At 32.0% G+C, this 22,237-nt stretch overlaps 3 protein-coding genes across 3 annotated transcripts; all 3 read left to right on the top strand.

The window, feature by feature from the left end:
• The first annotated feature begins 1,565 nt into the window (after window positions 1–1,565).
• On the top strand, window positions 1,566–3,232 carry LOC107640712 (PLATZ transcription factor family protein). The gene is made up of 3 exons (XM_016344216.3): window positions 1,566–1,658; window positions 1,904–2,287; window positions 2,568–3,232. Exons 1-3 carry the CDS (start codon window positions 1,650–1,652, stop codon window positions 2,949–2,951), a joined length of 777 nt encoding a protein of 258 aa, XP_016199702.1. The 5' UTR covers window positions 1,566–1,649; the 3' UTR covers window positions 2,952–3,232.
• A 6,639-nt stretch (window positions 3,233–9,871) lies between these two features.
• On the top strand, window positions 9,872–12,435 carry LOC107615351 (uncharacterized). Its single transcript, XM_016317423.3, has 7 exons — window positions 9,872–10,005; window positions 10,096–10,453; window positions 10,542–10,832; window positions 10,921–10,979; window positions 11,067–11,103; window positions 11,200–11,271; window positions 11,699–12,435. The coding sequence occupies exons 1-7, from the start codon at window positions 9,906–9,908 to the stop codon at window positions 12,345–12,347; spliced, it is 1,566 nt and encodes a 521-aa protein (XP_016172909.1). The 5' UTR covers window positions 9,872–9,905; the 3' UTR covers window positions 12,348–12,435.
• Window positions 12,436–19,768: 7,333 nt separating this feature from the next.
• On the top strand, window positions 19,769–21,415 carry LOC107640704 (uncharacterized). Its single transcript, XM_016344210.3, has 2 exons — window positions 19,769–20,731; window positions 21,242–21,415. Exon 1 carries the CDS (start codon window positions 19,891–19,893, stop codon window positions 20,509–20,511), a length of 621 nt encoding a protein of 206 aa, XP_016199696.1. The 5' UTR covers window positions 19,769–19,890; the 3' UTR covers window positions 20,512–20,731; window positions 21,242–21,415.
• Window positions 21,416–22,237: the final 822 nt, after the last annotated feature.

The following is a 22,237-nucleotide window of genomic DNA, read 5'->3' as shown; positions in this document are numbered from 1 at the left end:
CACATATATACCACTATAACATTCATTTTTCTCTTAATAATTTTATTTTGAATTCAATTCCTATATTATTGGTCCCACCAAATGGTTGTTATTAGTTGTTAGCAGAAGCAACATTTCATGCATGATATGATTGATAAGGCGTTTTGTATGTTACATAGTCATAATAATAAACATGTATTTTTGAGTTAATGTCATAATCAATACCAGGAGTATATAGTAGTGAACAGCTTGGTCGGAATTGTTGTCCAATTAACTAACTTTCTTCAATTTTAAGTTAGAATTGAACTATGCTCAATAATATTATTACTTTAGTCTTCTTGAAACTGCCAAACTGCTTCTATATATATATATATATATATGTCCTTATCCCTTCATGAAATTACTTGATGATAGGGTTGCCTTATTCTTCTTTAGATAGTTCTTAGACAGAACCATTTTAACTTTTACTACTTATTAATAAAGGCAGAAAAACAAAAAAATAAACATTTTTGTAACATAATAATAAGTCAATTTGAAATTCTGAAATCAAATTAAAGGGAAGTTAAGTGCTGTATGTATATCTCTATGGTCTGATCTCATTGCTTAGCTTTGAAGTATGATTTATGCAATAAGCTAATAAGGTAGTGATCAGTTATCAGGGATGTAGAGAAATCTAACATTAGCACAAAGGAAATTGAAGGAAAAAAAAAAGGTGTTTGGAGAAAAAGGGGATGACTCCAAGTTCTGTTGTGCTTTGTCAACTAAAATGTCTGGTTTTGTTTAATTTTAATTAAATTTCTGCTAAGCAACTAACCGACTCCTTAAAGTATTATTAATAAGGCAAATTCAATGATTCCATTTACACTACACTATTATTATTATTATTATTATTAACCTCATTAAGTAGATCTAATCACCAAGTAAAAATAAAAATTTTTCTTCCACCATTCTATTTTTTTTCTTCCATTACAAACTTTGGATTCAAATTCTAATATGAGAGGTAACATGTGCCGAATGACTTGGATCAAAGATTTGCAATATGAAATCATGTAAGAGAGAAAATAAAATAAAATTACAGCAGTAACACCTTTAAAAAAACGCCTACATAAAAGACTAAAATTAGTATTAATATAGGAGTTGAGGTATATAGGTAGGTATGTGACAGCACTGTATTAGTTGCACACCACAAAAAGAAAATAAAAATGATATTTCAAAGTCCAAAAGCAAGTTGCTATTAGCAACTGGTTAGTTTTGTTTCCAAGGCATATATTGAATCAAAGCCAAGGAGGTGAGGATTATTAATAAACATAAAATAAGTAGTGAGTATTGGAATTGGAGCTTGTTTAGGGAGAGAGAATAGTGTTTAATTTGTTTAGGAATAGAGCTCTTAAGCCAAGGAGATGAGAGCAGAGAGAATAGTATTAATAGTTTAATTAATTTTTAGAGAGAATGGGAGACACAGAAACAGCGCCCACGTTCCCCCTAATTTCTTACCTTAATTGTTTCTTTAATTTATGATATCATATCATAATAAGCCTCTTATTATTTACCCTATAAATATAAAAATGAATCTCTTGTGAACCTCCACTCCATAAATACCTCTTTATCTCACTGCTGCTCACCTCCTTCTCTTTGTCCTCTATCTTTCTGATCACACACCTTATAATTTGATGATCATGGTAGTGTGAATAATTCTCCATCCCTATCTTGTTAATTAGTAATTGAATTGTAAGTGTAAATTCACGTGCAGTTATCTTCATGTGAACCTGATATTTAAGAATAGTCAGATGATTTGACAAGTTTGACTAAATTATCATCTGACGATTCTTAATTATAAACTTCACGTGAAGGCAACTGTACTGGAGTTTTCATTGGAACTGTAATATATAGTTTGAATTAATGAGATATGTGTTGAATTGAATAGGGATACAAGCCTGCATGGTTGGAAGCACTATACAGAGAGAAGTTCTTTGTGGGATGTTCGTACCATGAGAAGGCGAAGAAGAACGAGAAGAACGTGTGCTGCTTGGATTGCTGCATAAGCATATGTCCACACTGCTTCCCTTCTCACCGCTTCCATAGGCTTCTTCAGGTTCGCCGTTACGTTTACCATGACGTCGTCAGATTAGAAGATCTTCAGAAACTCATTGACTGCTCCAACGTCCAACCTTACACCATTAACAGCGCCAAAGTTGTCTTCATCAAGAACAGGCCTCAGAACCGCCAATTCAAATCCTCCGGCAATTACTGCACTTCCTGTGACCGTAGCCTTCAAGAGCCTTTTATTCATTGCTCTCTTTCATGCAAGGTACCCTACAAAACTCAGTTGCAGTTATCTTCGTGTAAAGTTGATAGTTGAAAGTTATTAGATAACAATTTAGTCAAATCAGTCAACGACTCTCAACTGCACCTGAGTTTTTACCTAATTGTATTTATGTATTTGCACTTTGTTAGGGTTTGTATATAGTCAAAATTCACATGCAGTTGTCTTTACATGAAGTTAATAGTTGAGAATCGTTAAATAATTTGATTAAATTGTGATTTAATTAAGATGTGAATGAATGAATTACCAATAATAATGTGTGTAGGTGGAATTTGTGCTGAAACACTACAAGGATCTATCACCATACTTAAGGACATGCAAGACCCTACAGCTAGGTCCAGACTTCTTGATCCCACAAATTCAGGAGATGGGGGAGGAGGAGATGACAACTACTGGAGGTTCATCATCAACAATTGTGGACAGTGATGAGCCAATGAGTTCTTGCTATTCATGGGGTTCGTCATCAGGATCAGAGAACATGAGCATGGGTTGCAGTACTGATCAGAACATAGTGAGGAAGAAGAGGAGTGGATGGAAGGTGTGTGCAAGGCTAATGACAAATTCCAGCACCAACAAAGTTTCGGATGAAGACATGGCCACCAGTATCAGTAGGAGAAAAGGCATTCCTCATAGATCTCCTCTATGTTAATTAGTTTCTTTTAATTACCACTTTTATGCCCCAACAATAATGGGGAATAATTAAAGAGATTACTTCTAATTACTAGTATTAATTTTATGATATCATAATTTTGACTCGACTACTCATGTTGTTCAAACTCTCGAGAAATTGAAGTGTTTTTTTTTTAATCACTTGGTCGGGGGTTTTGTCTTAATGGCATCACGTGATTCCCAATTCCAAGTTATGGTCTGTACATTTTTTTACATATCATATCCTATGGTCATAATAATAATGTGCTACTGGTTAAATTCTGCTTTTGACTTACCCCAAACAACTAAATTTCAAAATAACAACAAAACTTGTAAAACTGAATAGTACTATTTTCATTTTAGCCAACGGTCCTTTAATAGCACTGCTCATATTTAGAATTCCAAGTGTTGAACTAAAATTAGACGACAAAATAAGATTGATCATACAACTAGAAAATCGAAAATAAGAAGCACATATATACTTTCTAAGTATAGATGGGAAACAAGTCAATGACACGAGAAAGATGTGTGTAAGTAATGATGATGTCCATACTTTAACTTTCTCTAGTTTGGGAACTAAGCAACCTAAGGTGAGGAATTATTCTCCTTTCATCGCAAGAATAAGTCAATAATAAACAATCCCATTCCTAAAAAGAACATAAATTCTGCGAAATTTCTGCACCTTACTGCCACTGTAGCCGCACAAAATCTGCCACAGCCAGCGCAACCTATATTCACTACTAAATTCTCAATATTCCAAAAAATATCTAACATTTTTTTTGATATAGTGGAAAAATACGCTTTTTTAATTTGAATATGGAAGCAAAAGAAGTGTTGGACTCGCGTATGGGGAGGATGGGTGCTTCACCTTGTTATGGGATCAGAGGAAGCAGAACTCGACCTGCGAGTTGTGTTTCTCAAAATGTAAAAAAAAATTATCCATAATAAGAAAAATAGAGGGTTCGAATTCCACGTTTCAGATTTCAAATTCCATCCGCTGCAAATCGGACCATGCGATTTGTGAAGCAAAATTTTATGATCAAAGAATTCGTATGGTTCGAGTTGTGTACTCTGAATTTTTTCAATTTTTTTTAACACAAATCGGAGGGTCCGATTTGTGTACTCCCACCATTTTAAAAATCACCAAAAATTACCATGTTAAAATATATCACTCATTTTGTTTCCATATCAAAATTTTTTAACCAGAAAAATATCTCACATTCAAACATCAGTTTGTCACGCATAGCGATATTCAGACTATAAGATAATGGTCACGCTCACGCATAGCGGTAGGAGAATGAATCAATTGGTCCGAGATCGAAACTCCATTTAAATGTTTTTTTTTATCAACAAAAATTTTATCGATGGACCACATTCCATGAGACCGAGCTGAAAATTGGGCCAGCTCATTGTTCGTCGCGTACTGAGTTATTGGTCTGATCTTTACCAACAAACACTGTTATTAAGTATTCTGAAGGGGCTTGGTTAGAAAAACATGAAAACGGGCCCAAAGCCCAAAAAAAAGCTTACGACCACAGTATACACCCTTATTTTGGGCTTTGACCCTGTCTTAACACAGACTAAAACTATGTATTCCTATGACCCAAGAGATAATGCCAAGGAAATCCATCAGTATGCAAGAATATTTTAAAGAAAATCATTGTCTCAAGTCAATTTACATAGACAAAGAGAATTGGATTTGGTGATTACCTTTTAATTTCTAAAAATTATATTGAAAATATAAGTTTAATTGCAAAAATGGATCTAAATTATTCTTAAATAGATGTTTAACATTACTCTAATCCTTTGAAAAACAATATTGAATGAAAAGGTAAAAACATTTATTTATTTTTATTATATGCGTTGAAAATGAATGTATAATACATTAATACTACTTTCTAATTGAATAGTAGAGAAAAAAAAAAGGAAAAACCAGTGTTAAGAATCATCAAAAACTTTAATTAACAAAAAAATCAATTATATTAAAATTATTAAAAAGACTAAATAGATATTATATTAAAAAAGACCAATAAATAATATTTGAAATGATAAAATTATTCTATTATTCTCTTCTCTTCTTCCTGTTTCTTGTTCTATGTTTTTTCTTCCTCCATCATCTTTATTGCTGTTGTACTTTTTCTTTATCTTTGCCGCCATATCTTTTTTATTTTTATTGGCTTTATCTTCTTGTGCACAGATGTCTTTGTCATGCTTAGTTAGCTATGTTCTGTCTTTGCCACTACTGGGACTCTTTCAATAAATTCTTCTTCGCTCTTGAGTTCTCCATAAATCTACTTTCTCAAGTATACTATGTAATTTTTGCTAAAATTACTAACTTTTTTTTACGTTATGGGATTGGATGAATGCTGTGTTTTTATCATTTGTTTAAATTTAATGGAAGTACCTAGGTTTACTTGATTGTCTATGATAAACAGAATGAGATATCACCAAAAATCTATATATATTTCATTTTAATCTTATTTTGCTATTGTAAAAAATAAGTAATTTACTTTATTAAGTACATTATCCGTTCGCCTTGGTTATAAATTAAAACAGGCATTTGACTCAAATTTAAATTAGCATTTAGCTAGTGTTCCAAAAGATCCTTTGTGTCTTGTGCTATATTAGGAGAATTTAAAATTTTCAATTTCATGTTCTACTTTTTTTTGTATTAATAATCTTTTATCCAAATTAAAAAACATTATCTTACTTATGAAGTTTGCATAGTTTTATATTTTGTCTAATATGTATACTGGATTGTAACTTCATAGTTTTGTTTTTAAAATTTAGAAAATGAAAAATCTTTTAATATAAGAAAATTCATTCCCAAATTATTTTTATGCAGTCCAATGATATTCCATACACTAGATAATTATGACTGTATCAACTGTAATTCAGATTTATTTTATGCTTGAAAGATCATTTTTATTTATATATTGTTGAATAATCAATTATAGTATATACTTTTATTGTTAGCCTAATTGTTTTATTTTGAGTTTAATAGAATTTTATTATACTCATTATCAAGTGGCTCTTCACTCTTATTTATTAATTTTTTTATTTTTATCTTATCTTTATCTCTGAGACTTAGTTGTTATGCTAATAAGTTAGAAAATTTTTGGATAATATTTTAAACCAAAATTTAAGCTCAGCCAATTATAAGAAATGTTAATTACACAACTAGCTCAAAGATTTAAAGTAAAGCTCTTGGTCTTAAATGTGAATGAGTTGGTGGCCATGATTTAAAGTTAACTACTTAATAAAAAATGCTAATAAACTTTGGCAGTAGCCAATAGGTAGTATTTTCTTTAACTTCAGTAAAACTCTAAACTTTAATTACAGCAGGTATTTTATTAGTAATGTTATGCTCATTTTCTTTTCAAATTATGTAGATACGTATGCATTATCAAGATATGTCAATGTCATACTTTCTGCAATGAATTCCGAAGATTTTTAAGTAGTTGAGTTTAAGCAAGGTGATGTCAAATCAAAAAAAGATGATATTGAACATGAAAAATTTAAACTAAGGCATACTTAACTTCAACATTAACTTCACTCGAATAAATTTAATGCACTGACATTATCTACTTGTATAGAAGTATAAGAAATAGTAGTATAGAAGTATTAGAGTTGTCTAACTTTAGTTAATACACAATTATTCGTTGGATCTTTGACTCAATGAAATTATATCAATTAAAAATATTTATAGAAAGGTGTTCTTTTTTTTGAGATTCTTTTGTTTTATTTTATTAGTTTTTGTTCAAAATTAGAAAGATATTGAATTAGCATTTATGATAAACCAATCATTATTGTTACATATAAGGATCAAGAGAAGCAATTTTATGTGAAAGATAAATAAATAAGAAAAAACACGAGTAAAAAAACTTACTGATAGTAAATTAGAGATTAGAAAATTCACTAATAATAAACCATTGTGATAGATAAAGATATGTAAATAAAGATTTTGTTGTGATAAAGATGATAATATAGATGACCACTTATGACTTAGACGACTTAATTTTTTCATAGTAAAATGCCATGTTATCAAGAAAAATTACATTTAATAAAAGAGAAAAAAGAAAACTTTGTACATGTATAAATAGGGATTTGTTCTGAAGTAATATATACACAACAATAAAACACTCTCCTCTCTCTTTGTTGTCTTCTCGCAACCCGACGTTTGCGAGATTACTTACTCAAATTATTCGATTAAAAACAAAGTTTTTAGAAAATCCAATAAAAACAATTCGTCTTAATAATGCTGGTGAATTCACTTCCCAAGCCTTTGATGCTTATTGTATGGCTAACAGAATAAGTGTTAAACATCCAGTAGCTCATATTCACACACAAAATGGGTTAGCATAATCACTTATTAAATGCCTTCAGTTAATTGCTAGACCCTTACTTATGAGAACAAATCTCCCAACCTCGACTTGGGGCCTGCAGATCGAGCATACAAAAAATGAGATCTTTATTCATCAAACAACATGCACAGAAAAGATCTTGAAAATATTTTATATGGATAAGTCACATCCATTAAATACCCCAATGATCGTAAGAACTTTGGATGTAGAAAATGATCAATTCCGTCCTAAAAAAGAAAATAAAGATATCATTGTTCCTGAAGTACCATATCTTAGTGTCATTGGAGTGTTAATGTATTTTGCTAATAATACACGACCTGACATATCATTTGCGGTGAATTTACTAGCAAGGTATAGTTCCTCTCCAACCAGAAGACATTGGAATGGAATCAAACAAATTTTTCGATATCTTCAAGGAATAGTTGATATGGGTTTGTTTTATCCATATGAATCCAAGTCACAATTAGTTGGCTATGCAGATGTTAGTTGGCTATGCAGATGTTGGATACTTGTCTGATCCACATAAAAGGAGATCTTAAACAAGATACCTATTCACATATGGTGGTACAGCTATATCATAGAGGTCCACACGAAACAGACAATAGCGGCAACATCCTCTAATCATACCGAAATACTAGCAATTCATGAAGCAAGTCGCGAGTGTTTTTTGCTCAGGAGTTTGATCCAATATATTCTGTCATCATGTGGACTGATTGATCATAAGATAGCTCCAACTATACTGTTTGAAGACAATACAGCATGCATTGCTCAACTTAAGGGTAGATACATCAAAAAGTGATAGAACAAAGCATATTTCTCCCAAATTTATCTTCACTCATGACCTTCAAAATTAAGGAATAATTGATGTCCAACAGATCCATTCAAGTGACAATCTGACATATTTATTTACAAAGTCACTCCCAAAATCCTCTTTTAAAAGATTGGTACATCAGATTGGGATATGCCGATTCCAAGATATTAAATAATGTCGACAAGAGCGGGAGACTGTACTCTTTTTTTCTTTGTCAGTTTTTTTTCCATTGGATTTTTCTTGACAAGGTTTTTAACGAGGTAGTTCCCATTACAAAGGATATTGTACTCTTTTTTCTTCACTAAAATTTTTTTTCATTGGGTTTTTCTTTAGTAAAATTTTAATGAGGCATAATCTTAAATGGTCATCCGAGGGAGAGTGTTGTGATAAAGATGATAATATAGATGACCACTTATGACTTGGAAGGCTTAACTTTTCTATAGTGAAATGCTATATTACCAAGAAAAATTACATTTAATGAAAGAGAAAAAAGAGGACTTTGTACATGTATAAATACGGGTTTGCTTATATAGTTATATACACAACAATAAAACACTCTCCTCTTTTTTCATACACTATTAATAGTTTTTCTCTCTGTGTTACTATATATAAATATATGAATTATTTTTATATTAATTTTAGAGTCTTTTATTTACACATTTTTATTTTATATTTAGTATATCTTTCTTATTTATTTTACAACAAATTTAAATATAATAAAAAATATATTTATAAAAAATAAATAAATAAACAAATCACCTAAAAATATATTTGTCCCTCCAAAAAAGATTTGACTTTTTTTAAAATATTATAAAAATTAATTATTTTAATAATTTTTATATTAACAGTTTTTTTAATAATTAAATCTTTTTAATGATCCTTTATAATAATTAAAAAAATTAAACTGCTTCATTAAGCAGTCAATTAAGCAATCAATTAAATAACAGTTATGGCTTTTTGACGAACTTTAATTTAATTAACACGGTTTCCTTTTACATTTACATTGTATCTTACTTCTTAAATAAGAAAAAAAATCAGATATTCCTATTATCTTCTATTTTAAAACAAGTATCCAGTATATAATAATAATAATATCGGTAATATTTAAAATTATGACGATTAAAAAAATTATTGAATAAATGAAGATACGAAAGATATTAATTATTATGATACATATAAAATCAATAATATTAAATATATACTAAAATAAAACACTAATATATATATATTCGTAATATAAAATATAAATTAAAAATCAATTAAATCATATATAATAAATAAATATATAATAAATAATTGAGAAAATGACAAATAGATCCCTGATTTTTTGTTCTGCGAACATTTTTATTCCTGATCATTGAAAAATACTTTTAAGTTCATGACCTTCACAAAACTTGGACGGATCAGTCCCTCCACCCAAATGTCTCCATCAGGGATTGATCCGTCCAAATGTCTCCGTCAAGGACTAATTCGTCCAAGTTTTGTAAAAGTCAGGAACAAAAATGTCTGCAAAACAAAAAGTAAGGACCTATTTGTCCTTTTCTTTAAATAATTTGATAATTGATTTCTGTAGCACCGAAAGTTGTCAAAATAAAAGAAAAAAGTTTGGAAATTTGTTTTTAGAGTAGCAAGTTTCCATGATCGTATTATAATTTGTAGCTGGTCCCGTGTTTGAATTGAACCCCCCAATTTTGGACACTGAAAATAACGTAAAGTCGTAAAGAGTCAAGAAAGGACCCGCACTGCATCACTCTCAATTGAATCTTTGAATCAATTAAACATGTTTCAATTCCTCTCATCAAACCCTTCTTTCTTTCCTCTCTTTCTCTTTCTCTTTCTTTCTTCTGCAGCATCCACCTCTCCCATGCATCATCTTCCAGGTTTGTCTTTTCTTCCATTCTTTAATTATCATCTCATCGATCACATTCTTGTTCTTTCATTATCTATTACAAGATTTTCTCTTTCTTTAGATGAAAGCGTGGAGACAAATGAGACGGTGCTGAATAAGCATGGCAATGGCGGCAACACTAGCACCACTCTGCTCCTTGCTCCCCACAGAACTAACCGACCCGATATCTTCAACCATTTCCAACCTTACACTGCTGGCTGGAATCTTACCAATTACCACTATCTTTCGTCAGTGATTTCAAGTGCAGTTCCCTTGATTGTAGCAGCTGTAGCATGGTTGGTCGTATTTGGGGTTTGTTTACAACTCATCTGTTTCTGTTACTGCTGTTGCCCTTCTTCAACTCCTCCTCCTCATGCCTATTCCAAATCTGCCTATGTTTCCTCCTTCATCTTCCTCTTCTTATTCACCATTGCAGCAATGTATGTATCACATTCTCACTCTTATATATATATGCTTTGTGTTTCACTTTGCTTTCTTGATATATGTGTTTGTTTTTTTTATTGTTAGAGGTGGATGCTTGATCCTCTACAGTGGTCAGGGGAAGCTTCACGAAAGCACCTCACAAACACTGCATTTCCTAGTGAATCAAGCTCACCTCACTGCTCTGAATCTCAGGGAGGTCTCAGATTATTTTGATACAACTAAGCAGGTTGGCCTTGCTGCTGATCTATCATTCTTGCCGCCGGATTTCGGAGACCAAATCGATCATGTTAAAACCAAACTCACTAGTGCTTCTCTTCTTCTTTCCAATAAGACTGATCACAACTCACACAACATACAACAAGGATTAGACACAATGTAATCATAATTATAATAATTAACTATATGTATACCATTTTATTTGTATATTTATAGATAATTAACAAAGATCAGCTATGGCTTGTAGGAGATTGGCTCTTATCATTGTTTCTGCTGTTATGCTCTCTGTTACATTTGCTGGGTTCTGTAAGTTTGCTTAATTCCTTATTATTCTGTAAGGTTGCTAGCTAATGTTTGATTATTAATATGGGAAAGTGTTTTACTTTTATGCAGTATGTTCCTTACTTGGGATACAGTGCCTTGTATACTTGTAAGTTCATTGACTGTTAGTCATTATATTATATTGAGCTACTTTTTTTTATTGCATTTCAAATCATGGTTGTGTTGAATTCTGTGGTGGTTGCAGCCTAGTAGTTATTGGATGGATTCTAGTTGCATGTACCTTCATACTTTGTGCTGGATTTCTGTTTCTTCATAAGTATGTAATGTTCCTCTGATCTTGGCTTTTGAATACCGTGAAAACTCATGTGCAGTTAATTTCACATGAAGGTCAAATCATTTAACGACGAGGAATGCTAGGGGGCCAGCAATTTTTGTGAATTGTAGCCATCAAATAGCCATCAAGATGATTTTAATGGTGTGAAATTGGTGTAAGATTTCATACAATAGCTCACTTTTCTTTGCTGGTTATACGCTGGCCAGAATTTAACAAAGTTGCTGGTCCCCTAAACTTTTCCTTTAACGACTTTCAATAATCAACTTCACGTGAAGTTAATTTCACATGAAGGTCAAATCATTTAACGATCTTCAATAATCAACTTTACGTGAAATTAACTGCACGAGTTTTTATCTTTGAATAATTATTCTTTATCTTAATAGGAATAATAACATTACATACATAACAGTGTGATTGGGGATACATGTGTTGCAATGGATGAGTGGGTGCAGCATCCAACTGCACATACAGCTCTGGACGAGATTCTTCCATGTGTAGATAACTCAACTGCACAACAAACCTTGCTAGGAAGCAAGGTTGTGATTGGTCAAATAGTTGATGCAATAGATCTCTTCATTTCGGATGGTCTGAATCAAGACCTTCCATTACTCGAATTCAACCAATCGGGTCCTGAAATCCCTCTTGTGTGCAACCCATTCCACAGTTGCAACAACCTCCAACAAGTGACATTGCAAGATGCCAATGCTGTGTGGAAGAATTACACATGTGAAGCTTCTTCATGGGGAAGGTGTGTGAGTGTTGGTAGAATGACTCCAACAGTGTACACACAATTAGGGGCATTAGTGAATGTGACGTATGGTTTATATCATTATGGACCGTTTTTGAGTGATTTAGTGGACTGCACTTTCGTCAGGGAAACCTTCTCAGCCATAACACACAATTATTGCCCTTCACTAAGCTTGTTTACTAAATGGATTTATTTTGGATTACTGCTGGTTTCTGTAGCCGTAATGTTCTCTTTGATTTTGTGGATCATCTACGACACACACCACCGCCATCGTCGCTACACCAAAACCATGCGTTACATTGTCAGATAGATATCTCATTCTTCATCCTTTTTAGTACATGTATCAATTATGTAAACTATAAAATCATAGTAATAATAAAAAAATGTTAAATGATTAATTTTTTTTATTTAAACTAATACTCACTCTCTCTTTTTTTTTTTTTTTTTTTTTTTTTTTTTTTTTTTTTTTTTACTTTAAAAATGTTAGCTGATTCTGTTAGTCATACAAAACAAACTTACACTTAAATCGGTCAATAATGGTCAAATCAGTTAAAAATCAGTCCATTCTAAAAAAATTGGTGAAATTTAATCTGATTAGGTGAATATCCATTTAAAAACTAATTGATACAAATTTAAACTCTATTTAAGGATTTGTCTTTAATTAATAGGTTGGTGACTTGCTGCACGAAATTTGAATTGGGATTTAGTTTTGATAATCATGGTTAGTCTTGTTCAATATTTGGTCAAAATATTTTTTCGCAGGAGCTCCATTTAAGGGTTTGCCGCTGGCAATGGATTGCTGCATGCACAAGGCGGGATTCAAACCTCCGACACTTGCTTAAGCGGACTAGTGAGCTAACTACTAGACCAACCCAACTTGGTTATGAATGATGTGATTTGATTCGGATGTGAAACAACTAGTGGTCTCCACCAATTAAATAAACCTGTTATTGAACAAATAAAATACCAAGAATAACAAAGAATTTGAAAGCCCAACATAGTTCTTTATTTTGTGGACAGGCTCAGGCCCAAAACCAGGTCCGAACAGACCGAATCCGCAACCCAACCGGCTGAATTAAGAATTTGAAAGCCCAACATAGTTCTTTATTTTTTGGACAGGCTCAGGCCCAAAACCAGGTCCGAACAGACCGAACCCGCAACCCAACCGGCTGAATTTGAAAAAAAAAATGACGCCTCTTCTTCATTCTCCATGGCTGCCGCTGCTGTTCTTCAAAGGAGGAGACCACTACTCGTCGCGCTCGTCGCGCTCGTCGCCTCCTCGTCTCCTCCTCGCGTGGCCCGCTTCCTATCGCCGTCAGCAGTTGTCTTCACCGAGAAGCCCAACATAGTTGATGAGAATATGAAGGGATAGTCATGTTCTGTAATATTAATGTTAGTAGTTGGGTGGTTGGTTAGTGTTAGTGTGGATCGGGCTATCCGGCCCATACGATGACCAAAAAAAAAAAGGAAAAGCCCTATCTTATTGCTGCATCTTGTTGCTGCTTCATTACTTGAAAGGTACCTCAAAAATTATAAAAGTCCCTTTGAAGACTTATTTGGACTCATAAGCACAAGTAGATATATCCAAGTAGCCAATCCACAATTAATTTGACCAAAATGTCCTCTCTCATCCCATGCATTCACCACACACTTATCACTACCCAGCTTGTGCAATAATCAACCATGATGGTGAATTTAGATATGTTGATTCTATCAAGGTCGAATTTTTATGTTGTGATTGTCATTATTATGCGTGTGACTTAGAGAAGAGATGGCATTATGCCCTCCATATATCATTTAGGTGGACCACTTTGAGATGAACTTAAGACTAGTCAAAGAAACCCACTTCACTGAGTAGCTTCCACTTGCTAACTTCTATATACGAATATTTTCATCTAAATTTTCCTCCACTCGGCAAACTGTTTCAATTAATTATATATTATTGGTTATAATATTGGAAATTTAAAACTCCGGCTGATATCTACTGAATCAAGAAACGCTAACATGCAGTTAACAACATAACAGGGACGGATACCAAAGGGAGCGAGTAGCATCATCGATTCTTCAAAAATTTTAAAATTCTATACTTATATATATCTAAAGAAATAAAAAATATTATATGATTTAATAATTTTATATGTATTATATTTATATTTTAATTTTTCCACTTAATAAATTTAATATTATACATTCAAATTTTTGTATTTTTTAAATTAATTTTTATATACTCATTTTTATATCTATTTTTAAAAAAATTGTTTGCCTTTATAATAATATTAAAATATTAAGATATTTAACATTATATTATTATATAGAATATTAATAATAATTTATATAATTATATTTTGATAATTACATTATGCACTTTAGATTTAAAAAAAAATACATATTAAGTCTAAATTATTTTTATATAATAAAAAAATAATTAAAAAATTTGTGTAAAATTTACCTGCATATTAAAGTTTTTACATCTGTGTTGGAGAAGAAGACAATGGTGATTACAGTTGGTAGATATATTATATAATTTAAGTGCAGCCGGTTCCTATAGGTAATGTCTTGGTGGATAAGATCATAGCTAGTAATTTTAGTATTGAAAAAAATTGGACAGATCAACTAACGCTATTGGTGAAATTAGCCAACTAATTCACTTTCTACTCGGCACGTCAATTCTAATGACAGCGACATACACAGCTCCGTTATATCAATGTTTCACTGTTTAATTTGTCTGCATGTTTCCATCAACGTCTCATTTTCATAAGATAGAAGAATTTTCTCATCAAACAGAATTAGATGCAGGCCTATTATTTATTATAATAATTAACATTAGATAAGATCCATGATAAGACATTAATTTTAATTAATATATATGCCAACTTGCAGTAGTACTGTCTATACAAATACTTTAATAGAGTTCCTCTTGTGGACTAATAACTTTTTGGACCAAAAAACAAAAGGAAATATAATCTTTAATTATATTAGTCTAGATGTTTAGCACAAAGAAGCTGCTTTTGCTTTCTTTCTTTTCATTGAAGATTTTGCTCTCTCTTTTTTCTCTACATACTAACACGAAAAGAAAAGCAACACACCAAAGCGGGAAAAAATATAAAGGATAGATATGTGTAGATATGATATATATGGTGGGATTCTATGTTGTATTATTTCAATTTACACATGATGATCACTTATTTTAGGATCAAACTACTCATAGGTTGATCAAGAATGGGAAGTGACTCTTGTTAGAACTTGCTTACAACGTAACCATACATCGTTTAGAGATGGTGTGAGCCCACTAGTGATTACTGATTATTATAAAATAAGGTAATATATGGAGAATATGATGATTCTTTTTCTTTTTCTTTGTTTATTTTTAAATTAAACTGCACATATATATTCCTTGCATGAAGAAGCGTAGCAGCTAGGGAATCAACACACTAAATTGAGTGGAGCAGCATGCACTTGATCTCAAACCTATGCAAATCACCAAGAATGTGGGACCCACAAGTTCCAAACTTATTGCATCTGCTCTACCCTACACTTATTACCACCACACCTCACAACGCAAGCTTTTCACTTTTCAATGAATATAAAAAGAGTAAAGTATTATTTTTGTCTTTAATATTTGGGTAAGTTTTAAAGTTATTCTTAAGATTTCAATCGTCTTATTTAAGTTCTTAACGTTTCAAAACTGACTCAATGTTATTCTGTCATTAGGGATTCGTTAATAGAATTAACGGCGGGACAAAATTAAAACGATTTTAAAACGTTAGAAACTTAAATAGGACGAAAATGTTGGGGACAAAAATGATATATAGAAATAAATTTTAATTTTATCCTTCAATAATATCAATTTTTTACTATATATAGTATTCAATTATTTTTTAATCACATATAAGTAAATTACACTTAATCATATTACTTTCATTTTAAATAAATTAATTTTTTTTTATAATTTTACTCTTAAAGATTTTTAGTTATTATGAAATGTTTGTAGAATGATTAGTATATAAACTTGTAAAAAAGAAAAAATATATATATATACAATAAAATATAAATTATACCTTTTGTCTCTAATATATTAAAATTCTTTAAAATTATAAAAAAAATAAATTTATTTAAAATGAAAGTAACGTGATTAAGTATAATTTATTTAGATGTAATTAAAAAATAATTGAATACTATGTATAGTAAAAAATTAATATTATTGAAAGATAAAATTAAATTAAAATTTATTTTTATGTATCATTTTTGTCCCTAACATTTTCGTCCTATTTAAGTCCTCAACGTTTTAAAATCGTCTCAATTTTGTCCCGCCATCAATTCTGTTAACGGATCCTAACGGCAGGATAACATTGAGTCAATTTTGAAATGTTTGGGACTTAAATATGACAATTGAAGCGTTAGGGACAATTTTGAAACTTACCCCAAACGTTAGAGACAAAAACAATACTTTACTCTATAAAAAATAAGGCGTTTAATTTTCACTTATGTAAATCAAAATAAAATAAAGGTTAATATTTTAGAATTTAAATAAACAAAATATTCTATAAATAGTCCACTTAAAATGTTTTATAAGGAGATTATTTCGAGATATTAATAACCATAAATAAAACACTTAAATTTTAACAGAAGACATACATGGCTCTTCATCAAATCGTATTTTCTGTTCCTATGATTGAAACATATGAGATGCTACGAAAAATATTTACGATCATGGAAAAAGGAAAGTGGCTTCAATCATATCTGATCTCAGATTTCATTTTACTATTATTCAATGGACTAATCTATTCAATTATTGAATGATAGCAGAATAATTTTAGACGTTGTAGTATATATCCTTTGTAGCACAACAAATTAAATATCAACTTCGCTTTCACATAGCTTAGACTCACGAATTAAAGCACCAAGAATAATGGCAATCTTTCATACACATTCTTATACGATCTATGATAGAGATCTAATTACTATTACTAGGGTGGTTTAATTTTACATTATTCAAAATGGGGAGACATTCACATGATGCTCCTATGTTACATTACATGATGGTTGGAATTGAAGCTTACACGTGATGGGAATTCTGAAAAAATTCGTCTGTGCCTCATCATCATCATGTGGGTTTAATTAACTTTAAATTAATTAATTAATTAATTAATTCATGATTAGCAACAAGACTAGCTAGCTAGGGTGAAGCAAACTAATAAGATCTCCAATTTTGTCCCCCTTATACAAAAAGCCAAAACATATCGAATATATGTGGTTTTGGTTTTGGTGGGCACGATGCGCCAATAGTTTTTCAATAGATTCAGAGAACCTTGGAATAACTATAGCATCAATTGGCCTGACACCTCATCACTTACTTTGGCAGGCAATAATTGCAATAATACGTAATTAATTTGTGTAATTTACATGATAGTTAGACGTAATTTAGAATTTAATCAGAGAAAGTCTAAGTAGCCACCATTATGAACTGAAACTTAGGCCTGAGAAGTGGTGAGTCATCAGTGATCACATACATTCACAATACAGTCACACTGCCGTGGGAACTGCGTGTCATTCTTGTTTTCTAGTCCATTTAACTTTTTAATTATTTTTCCTCTCTCAGAAATGAGAATCTTCCAAATTGAATGGTGGGCACAACATTATAAACATGGAAGGAAACTTTCGGTCGTATGATCATATTATCATGCAACTTGATGTTAATCCATCCAATTCCATCATGACCTACTACAATGTGTGCAATTCAACGTTTTGCAAACTGATCTTCATCTTAAATAAGAGCCATCCATGACCCCATGTGTTCACTTTATCAAATCCATCTCCTTTTTAAGTGGAGGAGGTTGGTTGGTCTTTGCCTAAGAAGTGTCCTAATAACTCCTAATCCCTAATAACTTCTTTATTTATTATATATAAAAGCGACGATTTAAATTTATTTCTTTCAATATCATAATTCATATTTTCAGAAAATAAAAAGAGGTCATAATTTGTACACATTGTCACAATTGAGCAAAATGGGAGGTAGTTTGAGTTAGCTTATATTGTATGTAGTTGATTTTTTAACCGTGAGAAGGAGCTGTTGAACAACTAAAAAAAGTTCGAACCCATTTAAGAAAAGTTGAAACGGAAGCAAATCAGCTTACTATCTAGAATAACCATTCGAGTACTAGGATAATAAACATCTTCTCAAAAGAAGAAACTGATTTTCAGATTTACCAAAAATTGAACTGTTAACTTTTTGGATTTATATCTCTAATACTATGTTATGATACCACTCATTTCAAAAGTTTTAACTGATAGAAAAATGTAACACTAATGTTATATCTCTAATACTCCATAAACCTCCATTGTACACATTATACAAATATTCCATTGGCTCCTTATATTTTTTCTTTTAAAATAGAATGAAAAAATTTGAATTTAATTAAGTCAAATTATACAACTTTAGAATAATTAAAAAATTACAAAAATAAAACTATTCATGGTGAAAACAAAAAATGATTAATCAACTCCCACAATGAGTTTTTCAATAAGCCTTATAAGAAGCTCTGGAAATGCTGAATAATTATTTGAACAACCAGTTACATTTACATACCATCAGTGTTAATATTGACATATTTAAAAAAATAAAAGATATAAAATAACGTATTAATACTTTTTCTTTAGTACATGTATATGAATTCTATAGATCAAAATAACAATATTATCCGCATACAAATTACCACCACTTCATATCATCATCATCTCAATTCCAGTTACTACGGTACTACCATTAGCAATTCTTAATTTAATCACAAATTCAATCAAACAAATTAATAAACAACACGAATCATTAATAAACATGAATCAAAATCATTGATATTTTGCGAATAATTATCGTGAAATGACATGTTAAGGTGAGTAACTATTTTTTGATATATAGACATACATGGGTATGTTCTGGAAAAAGTGGCAGCGGATTAAGTGATGGGTATACGTGGCGGATAGAGGATTTTGTGGTAGGGCACTGAAATATGAAATTGCAAAAGGTGTCAGTGGATTTGAAATAGTCCTAATATTATTATGGGCAGCCCACAGCTTTGTGGGAGTGAAAGCCGTTGGATCAGAAATTCAGACGGCTCATTCTCCTCAGGTTAACTAACTCAACCCCCCTCTCCTCTTTGGTTAAGGTTACCCTCCCCCAATTTCACTTTTTTCCTTTTCCCTTTTGCATCCCGCTCCTTCCATTTCTTCCTCTATTAATTTATTAATATCTATAAACTACTTATTAAAAATTGATTAAATATTGCGTGGAAGAAAACCCATCGTCTCATCATTTTCATTTTGGAAACCGAACAAAACTTCCAAAATAAGCCGTGTTTAACGATTAACAAAAGAAGCAGCCACACGGAAATCCCCACAAAACAAGAAATAATCTAGCCTCTACGGACCCGCATGTAATAACTACAGAGTAAATATCCAAACCAGAAAAAAATTATCTCGGAAAATCTTACTCTCATGCTTAATTTGTTAAAATTTGTCCTTTTCGTAAATAATTTTTAAAATTTATAACATCTTAAATTAAATTAAAATAATTTTTAAAATTTAAAATATTATAATAAATATTAATATAAAAATTAAATTTAAATATCAGCTTTTATTTTTTTTACTTTTAACAAACTAAATCTTATTCATTATCATTTCCAGCGCTCTCCAATCCAAATTTTCCTATAAATACATAGCTCGAGTAAAGCTAGGTTTGCCCAACTAGCGAGTCGAACCCGCTTTTTTGAGAAAGGAAAAAAAAAAATCCCTCTTCTCACTTCTCTCTTTCTTCTTGTTTCTCTCTCGTTCTAGCTGCTTCTTCTGCAAAACAGAAAAAAATGGCGGTAACTTCTAGAAAATCAAGAGCACCAGTGCTCCGATCTCTCTCACCATCTCCTAGATTCTGCAACAACAATTCCCACTCTCCATCATCTTCTTATTCTTCCTCTGGTTTCGCTTCTTCCAGTTCCAGTTTCACCTCTCGCTCCACCACCTTCTTTCACCGTGCCACTTCTCCGACACGTGTCAACTTATGCGGACCCTCCTCCGCGTCGGCCTCGTCCGTTCGGTTCTCCCTTGACCGGTCGATTTCTCCGAACCGTTCCATCTCGGTGGCGCCTCGAACCGGTGCTCCGACGACCGTGAAGAGACAGGGCCAGCAGAAGCGGACCTGCATGTGTTCTCCCACTACGCACCCTGGCTCCTTCCGGTGCAGCCTCCACAAAGGATTCTCCGCCTCATCGCATGCCGCGGCGGCGCCGTACTCGCCGAACCGTCTCAACGCGCGTAGATCCGCCATGACGAACTCGCTCGTTAGGATTCGAGGCGTGGAAGGAGATCTCGTGAAGCGAGCTCTCTCGGCGCTTATTAGACCTTCATCGCATCAGCAGCGGAGGAGAGGCGACTTCCACCCGAGGCCTAGCAGGCTCTCCGTCATGTCCAAGGCCGATGAGGAGTGAGAGGTGCTTTGATCCTCTGAAAATTTTGGCTGTGGAGAGCCTTCTGGTTTCTGAAAGGTGAAGTCATCGATTTATCGATAACTGCCATGGACGTCGGACGGACGGTCGCAGGAGGTAGCGGATTCCGGTGAAATGGCTCGGTATCGAAACTGCCGCTCGTGCGTGCGTTTCGCAATTCCAATCAAGGAGTAGTGATGTGTATATACATAATATAGAACATGTATGAATCAGTGGTAGCCATTGATGGCGATTATTTGAGCTGCTTTGACCTGATTTCGTGAAAAATCAAAACAATTTTTCATTAAAATAAAAATAACAACTATGTCCTAACTGAACTTTCTAATTAAATCCAGTCAAAACCTTGACTGATGTGAAATTATTGTTAGGCGTCGTTTTATTCTCCGTTCAATTTCTCATCTTAGCCGTACTCATTATCCTCCATTTTCCCCTGCTATTTTCAATTTTCTACGTTGCGTAATGTCTGTCAAACTTTTCTTCATGTGTTCTTTCCGTTATACTCCGTCGTACGTTTTTCGTGTGTATTATGTCCCTTTATCTGCATTTGGTTTGCTTGTGAGTCTCTGAGGATCGATGCGTTTTCTGTTTATATCTTCTTTCTTATATTATGTCATGTATATATGTTGGTTGGGTTTTCGTATTTATAAATTTGATTTATTATTTTGTTTACTGCTGATGTATTTATTTATATTGATTTGTGTTCGTTTTGCAGTGAATATAAGATTTGATGAGATGGATATGCATAAGGATGAGGATGTAGAAGTTGACGGTGACGCATCTTCTATAGGATGAGATGATGATTGATGAATGGCGGTTTTGAATACGAGTATATGATATTATACTCTATTAGACATGGGACAAAAAAAAAAAAAATAAATCAACAAAACGAAAGATATCATTTAAATACCCTAAATAGATCACTGATTCCATGGAAATCTATGGATGCTTAAACTATCGGTTACACCTTAATTTCAGAGACGGAGAAGACGATGTTTTAAAATGACATTTCTCATGAGTGAAAGAAAAAAAAGGTTTTTTAATTGGAAATTAAAAAAAAAAAAAAGTCTCCCATCCTCCACCACAATCTCTCCGGCAAATCCAGGACCAGCCACTGCCTCCTTCTGCAAAGCCATCAGATGGTAGGACAGGAGTGAAAATATTATTGATTGTTATGGATTTGTTCTGAAATTGAAGGGATTAAACGGATATATATAATATAATAATATATTTATGTATAAAATATATGATTTTTTTTTAAATATTTATTATTTCAAATTAGTGAAGCTTTGAAAATCATATAGATTTTATTATTTTTTTATATATATTTCATCTGTTTATTGTCAAATTATTTTAGACAAGTCACCAAAAAAATTATTTTAGACTAATTAGATCAAGCTGGCCTATTCGATTTTAAAATCTATGATTACAACACAAATTAACCACATTATTAGTTGTGGACTTGTGGTCTTGTTTCAAATTTCAAATGTGTCTCTCCTAATCGATCTAAGCTAGGTAGAATAACGATTCAAATTCTCTAAACATCGAGTATTTTGGGATTTTAATTATATTTCTAAGTATGAAAATAGTGGTAAAAAACTAAAAATTGAAAAGAGTGATACTAACACATATTTTAAATATTAATTTTTGTTTTATACGCAATCAATTTCAAAATGTATATGCAATTGGATATATCCGGTGGCATTCCAAT

Source organism: Arachis ipaensis, chromosome B1 (assembly GCF_059453495.1).
Source record: "Arachis ipaensis isolate K30076 ecotype BB chromosome B1, ASM5945349v1, whole genome shotgun sequence".
Taxonomy (NCBI): Eukaryota; Viridiplantae; Streptophyta; class Magnoliopsida; order Fabales; family Fabaceae; genus Arachis; species Arachis ipaensis.
Note: the sequence above shows the minus strand (reverse complement) of the source record. Positions and strands in the feature narration are given on the sequence as shown.

Bases quoted from the DNA above. Each gene is read 5' to 3' on its own strand.
- LOC107640712 (XM_016344216.3), top strand. The intron at 2,288-2,567 runs GTACCCTACAAA...TAATGTGTGTAG, and splicing joins ATTGCTCTCTTTCATGCAAG to GTGGAATTTGTGCTGAAACA.
- LOC107640704 (XM_016344210.3), top strand. From the start codon at position 19,891: ATGGCGGTAACTTCTAGAAAATCAAGAGCACCAGTGCTCCGATCTCTC.
- LOC107615351 (XM_016317423.3), top strand. From the start codon at position 9,906: ATGTTTCAATTCCTCTCATCAAACCCTTCTTTCTTTCCTCTCTTTCTC. The intron at 10,454-10,541 runs GTATGTATCACA...TTTTATTGTTAG, and splicing joins TTATTCACCATTGCAGCAAT to AGGTGGATGCTTGATCCTCT. The intron at 10,980-11,066 runs GTAAGTTTGCTT...ACTTTTATGCAG, and splicing joins TGTTACATTTGCTGGGTTCT to TATGTTCCTTACTTGGGATA.